General features: G+C 36.7%; 2 protein-coding genes across 2 annotated transcripts; one reads left to right on the top strand and one right to left on the bottom strand.

The window, feature by feature from the left end:
• Window positions 1-1,842: 1,842 nt before the first annotated feature.
• Window positions 1,843-7,626, top strand: LOC126784368 (CSC1-like protein RXW8). The gene is made up of 12 exons (XM_050509829.1): window positions 1,843-2,060; window positions 2,349-2,723; window positions 3,474-3,620; window positions 3,950-4,013; window positions 4,108-4,317; window positions 4,520-4,708; window positions 4,978-5,276; window positions 5,593-5,878; window positions 6,209-6,484; window positions 6,839-7,072; window positions 7,153-7,327; window positions 7,414-7,626. Exons 2-12 carry the CDS (start codon window positions 2,446-2,448, stop codon window positions 7,482-7,484), a joined length of 2,229 nt encoding a protein of 742 aa, XP_050365786.1. The 5' UTR covers window positions 1,843-2,060; window positions 2,349-2,445; the 3' UTR covers window positions 7,485-7,626.
• Window positions 7,627-7,770: 144 nt separating this feature from the next.
• Window positions 7,771-8,967, bottom strand: LOC126784376 (uncharacterized). The gene is made up of 2 exons (XM_050509836.1): window positions 8,728-8,967; window positions 7,771-8,597 (listed from the first exon to the last, which is right to left on the bottom strand). Exons 1-2 carry the CDS (start codon window positions 8,884-8,886, stop codon window positions 7,959-7,961), a joined length of 798 nt encoding a protein of 265 aa, XP_050365793.1. The 5' UTR covers window positions 8,887-8,967; the 3' UTR covers window positions 7,771-7,958.
• Window positions 8,968-10,485: the final 1,518 nt, after the last annotated feature.

Genomic DNA, 10,485 nt, shown 5'->3' with positions numbered 1-10,485 from the left:
ATTAAGCATTATTCGTCTTCGTCTCTATATAAGTGTTCTGCATGTACTTCTGTATATATGCGCCACAAACTACTGATCATGGTGAACCTTATGCTTTTTCGCTACAACCGGAAAGCAAAGTGAGAGGGCCAAATACAGCAATAGGTTGTAGACTCAATATGAAAATGATGTTGAACTAGGTAGTTTCATATGTGTGTGTGAGAGAGAGAGAGAGAGAGAGAGATCATTCAAATGTTTCAGTCAGTATCACCATTCACCAATAATTGAGTTTGAAATCGACGCTTCTGGAGTTCTGGGTTAGATCGATAGTTACTTGGGTTCCACAATGAGTTTTCCCGTCAGGTCTACCTTATTTATCGAGTCTCAATCTTTTACAAGGTATATGTCGCCGTATTTGTTATGCTATTGACTCATTGCTGGGTCATTTCAATTGCTATTTGACTAATGACATATAAAAAGGTTGAAAATTACAATGATATGAATATGATCGAAGTAGTTCGATCGAGTAGAAGAAAAGTGCGATTACCGGCTTGTCGCTTGATTCAAAAATTCTAGACATATATTCTCCTGAAATTTGTGTTTTAAAGCTTTTTTTTTTAATAAATCAAACACAAGAATTTATTCAAAATTAGTTCATCAATCTAAAGTAGGAGTGGCCCAAAATGCTGAACCTATTTGAACCAACCGAAAACCGACCGACCCAATGTTGTCGACACCGAAGACGGTGGTAACTGGTGGTTCGGTGCCGGCACTATCATACCCGAGCTAGGTGCTCGACTTGGCAGTGGTAGAGCCTATCATGAAGGCTCGACAATACCGAACCAGCCAATATAAGAATTTTTGTCAAAAATCCTATATATTTGAGTCTTTCATTATTCTTTCCTTCTCTCTCTCCTCACCGTCTCAAAGAGTCTGACTTCTTCCTCCATTCTCTCATTATTTTCCTTCCATTTGTTCCCAAGTCCTTTCATTTTTTTCTTTATATTGATTCAAAAATCCAAATTTACAATTATACTTCTTAATCTGGTATTTCATTCTTCATTCTTATTCTTCTCTCTCTCTCTCTCTCTCTCTCTCTCTCTCTCTCTAGTCGTCTTTGGGTTGTTGTGATGTCGTTATACTTGCTTTCTATCTTCATAATTAGTCGGTCGGCATATTGAATACCGAATTCCGACGGCGGCAGCCAATTCACCGGTAACCGAGTAAATGGTAACGACAACAGTTGTGAAAATTGCGAAACCGAGCTCTATTGGCTGGTAGATGGCCGAGGCTAAAAACAACAGTAACCATACCACGGCCAGCCCTAATCTAAAGTAGGCAATGTAGAGCACAAAGTCCGCTCTCGATCCTGAAGGAAAAGGGCGCATATATAACTCGCTCACTTTGAGAAGATTACAAACACCATTTATATTAAAGCATTAATCAGCAAATTTCCGCACCACCGTTTATAACTTAGAAATCAGCCAATGTCTGCAGATGCATCAATAGTTGAACCTCCAACATTTATCGAGACACTGCTTACCTTGACATTTAAGGAACCACAAATGAAGATGATGAAGAAGAAGTACCGAATACCAAATAACAAGTATAGGCCCATAGGCCCAGAACCCAGTCTTAATCCAGAGCGTTGGAACCCAGGCCCACAAGGAATAGCAGTTATGACGGGACCTTATTAAAATAGAATAAATCCGTCAGAGAATAATAGAAGTTAAAGGGTGACAGTTAGGATCGATTCACCCTTATGCTAATAGCGACAGTTAGACCGACCTCTTCCTGTCCTCCACGTGGCGCTCCTTACTCCCCGCAAGTATAACTTGCATTATGCAGAAGAGAAAACAAAAACAAAAAATACCACCAGGGAAGTTATACCCCAAAATCCAAATTCTGCTCCTCTCAGCAAAAATATATCAACCAACCAAAAACCACTCCCTCCAGAATTTTAGGGTTTTCGTTCTCCAATTCTTGTTAAGTCGAAGCAGAAGCGCCGTGATGCCGATGGCGTAAGAGGTTTTTGGTTCCCGTCGCCGTCGCCGTCGCAACTCGGCTTCGGATTGGTTCAGGTAACTCAATTATTGATATGATTGAATTCTTCCCTACTTCATCTCCAATATAACAGTCCGTGAATCATAAGAGAGAAGAAAATTAAATTATCGATGGATTTCTAGTCCGTGTTACTTGATAGTGACTCAGGAATTGCAAGTTTTATGTTCATTACGATTTCCAGCTTAATTTGGATACTCCGGTGTGAGTTGTAGAGATTTTTAGTTCATGAGATAGTCCATGTTGCTTGCTTAATGTGATGTATTAGTGAATTGGGGATGAAAGTGTTGATGTATGGATTGCTATAGGTGGAGAAATTGGCGACGAGTATTTGAAGCAGCTGAGTTGTTTACATGTCCGGTTAATCGGGGGATGATATACTTTCGGAGATAAAAGTGGAGTGTAATGGATCTTGCAGCTCTTGGCACTGCTGCCGGAATCAATATAGCCGTGTGTGTCGGACTTTTTTCTCTGTATTCCATATTGAGAAAGCAACCGAGCCAAGCTACTGTCTATTTTGGGCGAAGGCTTACAACTGGCGCAAGGAAGATTAATGCATTATCCTTGGATAGATTCGTTCCCTCTGCTAGTTGGTTATTGAAAGCCTGGAACACAACGGACGAAGAGATATTGGCTACTGCTGGCTTGGATAGTGTGGTTTTTGTGAGGTTAATTGTCTTCAGGTAAGAAAAGCTCGTTATGATTTCTTTTTTAAAACAAGGTCATGCCAATCTTCTCGTCTTATTGTATCCCTGGTGAGCTTTGTGTTGGACATTATACTTGTTCTTGCTGCTACTGGGAGTATGAGTTTGGCATTGTTGTGCTGTTACTAGAATTTGTTTACAGTGCTGTGACAACGAGAAACAGTTTCAGTGTGTTTGGTGAATTGTGTGTTTAACAGTTATGTGGCTTTGTTTGATCATCAAAAAGGACATGATCGCCAAAATTGTAGAAGTCTCCAGATTTTCTCATATACAACCAACTAAAACTTTCAAACATGATCTTACATAAATAACAGTTATCATCTGCAGCATATACTTAATTCTGAACCCATCTTCATCTGAAACTTATTTCCCATTTTCATAACTCATGGAGGTATTTACTTGAGTCTTTTAGTGTGCAAATACAGAATGACTACATAATAAACTACTTAGCTGAGTCTGGATTAAAAGAATCTTTATGATGGATAAAATGAATATTGTTGAGAATTTTCAGTTTCTTTTGCTTCTTCTACTGTAAAATTGTTGCATTAATATATTATCTCCGTCTGTCAATTACTTTGTGTTAGATAGTTTGTTATTCTTTTCCAATTTCTTTACAATTAATTTATATATGTCCGTGTCATTTGATTCATCGCCCAATTTCACAAGAACCACGTTTGTACATATTGTAGTTATGATTTCCCATTTTCACTCACTCCTTTCTATTGACAGTCTGCGGATCTTTTCCATTGCTTCCTTCACATGCCTTCTTATGGTGCTTCCAGTAAATTACCAAGGGAACTTGCTCGGCCACAAGGAAATCCCTTATGAAACATTGGAAGTATTCACCATCTTGAATGTTCGAGAGGGTTCACAGTGGTATGGGATATTCTTAATGATGTGATTAATGTTTAAAGAAAACATTTATTTTATTTTCAACAAATATGTATATATTGAGGTTTAGATATTTGTACATGTTTGTGCGTCATATATTTCCCAATGCTCACCCCTTTTTTCTTTTTTCCTTTTTGGACTTTCTTTGTTTTATATTCTCTCTCTCTCTCTCTCTCTCTCTCTCTCATGGTCTATGATAAAATTTAATTTAATTTTCTCACTTATAGCAGGTAAATGGTTTTAACTTGTATTGGGTATACAATCCGAAACTAATTTATTTTTTATTATTTTCTCTCTGTTGTGCTTCATTTCAGGCTTTGGACACATTGTCTAGCATTGTACATTATTACATTTTCAGCTTGTGTTCTCCTTCATATTGTAAGGATTTTTAACCGATCTGTTTTTGTTGTTACAAATTACTCCGTGTAAAAATAGTTTCAGAGATATTTATTTTATTTTCCTCTTCCTGTAGGAGTATAAGAGCATCACTAAAATGAGACTGGCACATATTAGTGGATCTCCTTTGAATCCAAGTCATTTTACAATTGTTGTTCGTGCTATTCCCTGGTATCAAGAAGAATCCTATAGTGATTCAGTAAAAAAATTCTTCACAAGAAATTATGAGTCAAGCTACTTGTCTCACCAAATGGTGTATCGATCTGGTAAAGTTCAGAAACTGATGGTATGTATGTGACTTGAACTATTATCATTTTCTTTTTCTGATTTCAATCAATTTAATCTAATATTTAGTTAAAATTGTGAACTACAAAGCATTTGAATAAGTTTATTATTGTGTTATAATGTCATGTATGCTATCATTACAAGCATGGCCTTAATACATTGTCCCATATACTGCTAATGGCATCATCTGTTCACTTTTGCAGAGAAATGCAGGGAAGATGTGCAAGATTTTGAAGGATGTTTCTATTGAACAAAATCATAAACCAGGCCTATATCATTGTGGTTTTTGTGGAGTGCATTCCGATTCTTTTCAGATTCTCTCACATGAATCAGAAAGTTCTAGAGGGAAGACATGCCTTATTGACAATGGTTTGGTTGGAAAGAAAAGAAAGGTCTGAAACTCTAGTCCCAATTGAACTAGCTCTGGTTTGCATCTGATCTACTGCGCTTAAAACTGGTTGTCAGTTGTGTACTGCAATTTAAAGCAATTTAATTGATTGAATATTGTCCATGTATCAGCAATCCTAGGATGTTTATTAAAAATGCTGGCATATATGTAGTTTATTGTCTATTAGTAGTGAATGTTTTTATATAACTAAGCCAAAATATTTTGTGGGAAATATGCAAATTTATCCTAAAATATGCCAGGTTTCTTATACAGGTGTGTGCTGCTGCTTTTGTCTTTTTCAAGACTCGCTATGCTGCTCTTGCTACATCAAAGGTTCTTCACTCAATAAATCCTATGCTTTGGGTGACACAGCTGGCTCCAGAGCCGCAAGATGTTTACTGGTCAAACCTTTGGATACCATATGGACAATTGTGGGTCCGTAAGATAGCTACACTTCTGGCTTCTGTTGCTTTCATGTTTGTGTTTCTTATACCTGTCACAATCGTTCAAGGAATGACGCATGCAGATAAGCTACAAAAGACATTACCATTCCTAAGAGGTCCTCTTAAGAAGTAAGTAAAATGAGTTTATAGTTGTTCTCAACTTCCCGTTCATTTTTGATTAATAAATTGGAATTATTCATTAAAGTAACTTTCTGGTGCTGTAAAAAGAATGCGAGAATTCTGGTGTACTTGGCTGATATGCTACGCAGATCCCCGTTCTTACATTACGTAGTGTACTTGTATCTTGGGTTTGAAGTTCTTCGTATGTTTTCTTGTCTGAGTATGGTTCATGTCTGGAAGATTGATGACAAACAGTTTGATAACTTAGATTCCCTATGATGCTCGATACATTTTGCAAGAAAACTTACATTTTGTTCATCTGCAGGAAATTTATAAGCCAGGTGATGACGGGGTACCTACCAAGTGTGGTTTTGATTGTGGCTTTTTATACAGTTCCGCCAATTATGATGCTTATTTCAACAGTTGAGGGTTCTATCTCCCGCAGTGGGAGGAAAAAGAGTGCATGCTTTAAAATCTTGTACTTCACTATCTGGAATGTCTTTGTTGTGAACATTTTTACTGGGACTTTCATTGATATAGTCAGTATGTTTACTAAGTTCGATCATGTGGAAGACCTACCTGCCCAAATTGCAAGTTCAATTCCTGCACAGGTAAGGGCCCTTTATTATCAATATGTTTATAGGATGCAAAACTATATTTGAGCCAATTATGCTAATCTATCCAGACTATTACATGTACCTACTCTCTTTTCAATTTCTGATACAGGTATATTTGAAAAGGTCTATACTCGTTAAATTCTCCAATTGAAATTGTCATCTCATGGAAACCTTAATAGCTCTTAAAATCTTTAGTCCTGTATTTTATATATTTGATTAGCATAAGGGTTAATGAGATAAATGTTAAGAATTGTATAATTAAAAAAAAATTGTTTTCGTATATCAGCATATGTAGAGCTTACATAATTGCACTTCCATTTGCAGGCTAAATTCTTCATGACTTATGTTTTAACATCTGGTTGGGCAAGCCTGGCATGTGAACTCATGCAGCTTTATCCTCTTCTTTTCAACTTTATCCGAAGATATATATTCAGAATGAAAGATTGGGCTATTAGCCCAATGTCTTTCCCGTATCATACAGAAATTCCTAGACTCCTGCTGTTTGGGTTCATTGGATTCACCTGTTCTATCTTAGTTCCCCTAATATTGCCCTTCTTGCTGGTTTACTTCATACTTGCTTACTTTATATATCGAAACCAGGTGAGGTGTTCTCTATTTTTTTTCCTTTAGATAACTCCTATATTTTGATTATTTTCTATAACCTTTTGTGTTACATGGTTAACTACAGTTTCTATATATGCTCTTCCTTTATACTTAGTTAATTAGTAAATAATAGAGATTTGGTATCTTTTATCATACAGTGTTTAAAAGCGATTTTGCATTCCTTCTGCTCTGGTCATCATGTGCTGCATTTTGCTTCTTTTTTTGTTTTTTTAATCAATTTCAACTAATTTGTCCACTTCAGATTTGCTATTTTTTTCTTTTTCTTTTTTCACTTTTTTTTTATGGTGAATCTAGTAGAGACTAATAGGGATATTAAAATGTTTATTTCAGATCATCAATGTTTATATTATAAAATATCACTGCGGGGGACACTTCTGGCCATTAATTCACAGTACAGTAATTTTCTCATTGGTTATGATGCAAATTATCGCTCTCGGTGTCTTTGGATTAAGAAAATCACCAGTATCATCGGGTTTCACTATCCCACTGGTTATTTTCACTCTTTTGTTTAATCAGTACTGTCGACAGAGATTTCATCCAGTATTCCAGAACCATGTTGCTGAGGTAATTTTTAAAGTGAACTGTATGTGTGTAACCATATCACTGTAATATCTTTTAAAGTTTGATGAGTGTTTTGTTCTCAGATTCTCATTGACATGGATCGGGAAGATGAGAAATATGGGAGGACTGAAGAGATTCATCAACAGATGCATGCAGCCTATTGCCAATCCCCTTCAACTCCTCCTGACATGAGTTTAGCAGGCTCATATCATCAACCGGAAGAAGAAACCATTCAGGATCTAGAGAATGTGACACCAGGTCTGATTTATACAACACTTGGGACACTTGCTGTATCCTGAATCAATGACGTAATATATTGGTTTTATTTGCTTCTCTCTTTTCAGAAAAGGAGCCCAGCCAAGTAAGTTTGTCATGGTCCGTTGCTAGCACTTTTGGTGCCCCAGAGCCACAGTAAATTCAGTCTTAGCGGTGCATGTTTTACTTTGTTTTCGACACAAACTCGAGCTGTTGATGGTGCTGCTGGAATAAGACGCTTGCATGAAGAAAAGTATATACACCTTAAAGAAAAAGTGTTGTACAGAGTACAGACACAGAAGTGAAACATTAAATTACAAATGCAGAAGTTCCAGAAGCGTACTGCCGGACTCTGGTTTGTTTTGTTTACTAGATTTTTTTAGAGCAACTCCTATGTACAGTTCTCTGTTTATCATCGTAGTTACAGACAAGTAGGAGGTGTTTTCGCAGACTCTGGTAGTGTGCATATACTATTGTGTTCAATTCAACCATGATAACTCCATGTAGTCTATGTCCATTCAAGTTTGAATCTGTAAACAGTTTGAATCACATAGATACTTGGTGCAACCATGAAATTCGATTCGTTTTCACAATCAAGTAAACAGGAGAAATCTGCTTCACCATCAGAAGCAAATTACATTTTCACATCCATGGGCAATGAAGCATTAGTATTACCAACATCATCTCCATCACTTTTGTTAAAACCTTTCCAGAGCCAAAACACTAACCCGCCATTTGCGACATGAAGAAGAATCACCTGCGCCTGTATTGGGAGGCCATACGAGATGTACTTGACAGCAGCAAAGAGGCTGCCAATTCCGATAAGGTATTTTTCGAACCCTTCTTCCTCTGAAATGGGAAGCACTTGCTTCAGTGTTTCTTTCATAATGTCAGTCACGAAGCACCCAACAAAGAGACCAAAGGGTATCATTAGTTCTCTGTTCCGGGATATGGAAAGCACGACATCTGAAATGAAGCTAAACACAAAGAAAGCAATGAGGCACCATTTGAGTGCCTTCTCCCCAAGACAAAGCAGCTGCTTCAGAGCAATGTCTGCTGCTTTCTTCCATGGAAGCTCTTTAACTGTGGCAGGTATGGCCTCCAGAAGCTTCTCCTTCACGACCTTGATTTGCAGAACCGAATTTTGACCCTTATTTGGTTCACCGATTTGGGACATTGATACTACCTTGGTACAACATGTCTGGAAGGGTTTGTGAGAAAGACGTAGAATTACGCATCTTCGGTGGGAGGTTTTGGGTTTAGAGAGATTTATCTGTGACAAACAGCAAGAACGAAAATTTTGCACTTAGCATTGAGCTATTTCCAGTAAACTAATCAATTATTGAAAAACCAATTGAGGGCAGGTGAGCTTAGAGTCAAGGAAAACTGGAAAAGAAGGGTACCTGAAATTTTGTGTTTGAAGATGAAGGCGATGAAAGAGAGGCTGGAAATGCCATTGTTGCAGCTTTGCTTGCCTTCATAATCTCAAGGGTTTGAGTTAGTTGAGGATGATGTAAAATGGGCATTTCGCCATTTCCTGTCCTCTCGATTCTTACTTCCATTTCAAGTTGGGCTATACAAAATATAATGGGCCTTGTAAAAAAACACACCCCTTCTTGGGCCCGCTCGTATATATTCTATCTTCTTTCCAACTCACCTCTTACAGTCGTTAGTATGATCACTATGATGCTCATCATCGACTTCTATTCTCCGACAGTCATTTGCAGTGTTATGCACTCTCTGTTATTCTAATTTTATCTCGATATAATATGAAAACTCATTCATATTCTAGTAATTTATCATTTCCACGACAAACTAGCGAAAATTTTCACGTTAGTGAGTGTCATTATCATTGTATATCCAAATAAACACAAACATATTAAACATCTTGCTGCAGATTACGGTAGATCTCTGATATATGTTTCTGAAGATTTGAATATATGCGAAGACGATTACTTGATTATATAGTGGAAAAAGTTGAGACATAAGTCGTCATTTGGTTCTTGTCTTAGGCCTCAATCACGGATGATTCTGGTGTTTATATTTTAAATCGTCATCAAGTTGACGGAATTACATATATAAATGATAATGTTTATGTGGCACTACAAGTTAAATTTGATATCTTGGTTTTTCTCCAAGGACTTTTCTGTTCTACTTGTTCTTCGTTTGGGATATTCCTTCTAACTTTACAGGAAATTAGATGGACACACACAGGGCTGACGCACTCAGTTTTTTATCTATGTAAATTCTTTTTTAACTTTTACTCTTAATTAATGTACAAGCATGCATTCTTATGTATATTTATACATGTATTGTTGTAGGCTATTATTCATATTGGGTGTGTATCAATCAACAATTCTCTCTTCACACTTCTTTTATTTCTAAACCAATAATTAGTTTTGATGATTCTAGCATAGGTTGGTATTAGGGATTTTAGCTTTAGTTTATATTGTATTTTGTTTTATTCATTGAAAAATTAATTAATTCTTACTGAATAAGAATTGAAACTAAACAGTTTTTCTCATCCTACCTCCCATTATTGAATTTTCCGTTCAATCCTCCTTAATCAACAATCAAATCGATCATGTAGATACTAGAACGCAACCCTCTTTCCTGCCCAATTTCTTTCTTTTTTCTTTTCATTTTTCTTTCACTCCCAAAAAAAAACCGCAAATTTTTTTTCCCGCTTCGCGCAAATTAAACTCTATTTTTTTTGCTTCCACTTATGGAATTTTCTACGTCCGCCATTGGACATAGACAACACTCGCTAGCTTAGTTTTCAATTCAGAAGCCTCGATCTTCAGAGATACTGGTATTAATGTCCACCATATGCCCATTTTATTAAATAGTAATTTGAATTATTTTATATATGACAGACTAAGCTATAAGCTAACAAACATTTTCCAGATGGGTCTTCAACATATCTTAGTGATGAGCTAGGGATTCAGTTGAATTCATCAGTTCCAACCATTGGAAACAAGAACCTGATCGCATATTTATACAGATATTGTATACCTTTGATGTCATGATTTTCAAATCACCAGTATTGTTACCTAAAAAAGAAGAAGCATATGCATTAAGTAGGACTTATAGGAGTCATCTTTCCATTATGTTTAGGAACTTGGTTTAAACTTCAGGGCTAGCTGGCCGGAAAGCCTGGA

The sequence above is a fragment of the Argentina anserina genome, chromosome 2 (assembly GCF_933775445.1).
Source record: "Argentina anserina chromosome 2, drPotAnse1.1, whole genome shotgun sequence".
NCBI lineage: Eukaryota > Viridiplantae > Streptophyta > Magnoliopsida > Rosales > Rosaceae > Argentina > Argentina anserina.
This window is presented reverse-complemented; position numbering and strand designations above follow the sequence as displayed.

Coding starts and splice junctions, on each gene's coding strand:
- LOC126784368 (XM_050509829.1), top strand. CDS start 2,446: ATGGATCTTGCAGCTCTTGGCACTGCTGCCGGAATCAATATAGCCGTG. Junction 4,709..4,977: donor TGGTTGGAAAGAAAAGAAAG/GTCTGAAACTCT, acceptor TTTCTTATACAG/GTGTGTGCTGCTGCTTTTGT. Junction 6,485..6,838: donor ACTTTATATATCGAAACCAG/GTGAGGTGTTCT, acceptor TGTTTATTTCAG/ATCATCAATGTTTATATTAT.
- LOC126784376 (XM_050509836.1), bottom strand. CDS start 8,886: ATGGAAGTAAGAATCGAGAGGACAGGAAATGGCGAAATGCCCATTTTA. Junction 8,598..8,727: donor CTTCAAACACAAAATTTCAG/GTACCCTTCTTT, acceptor TGTTTGTCACAG/ATAAATCTCTCTAAACCCAA.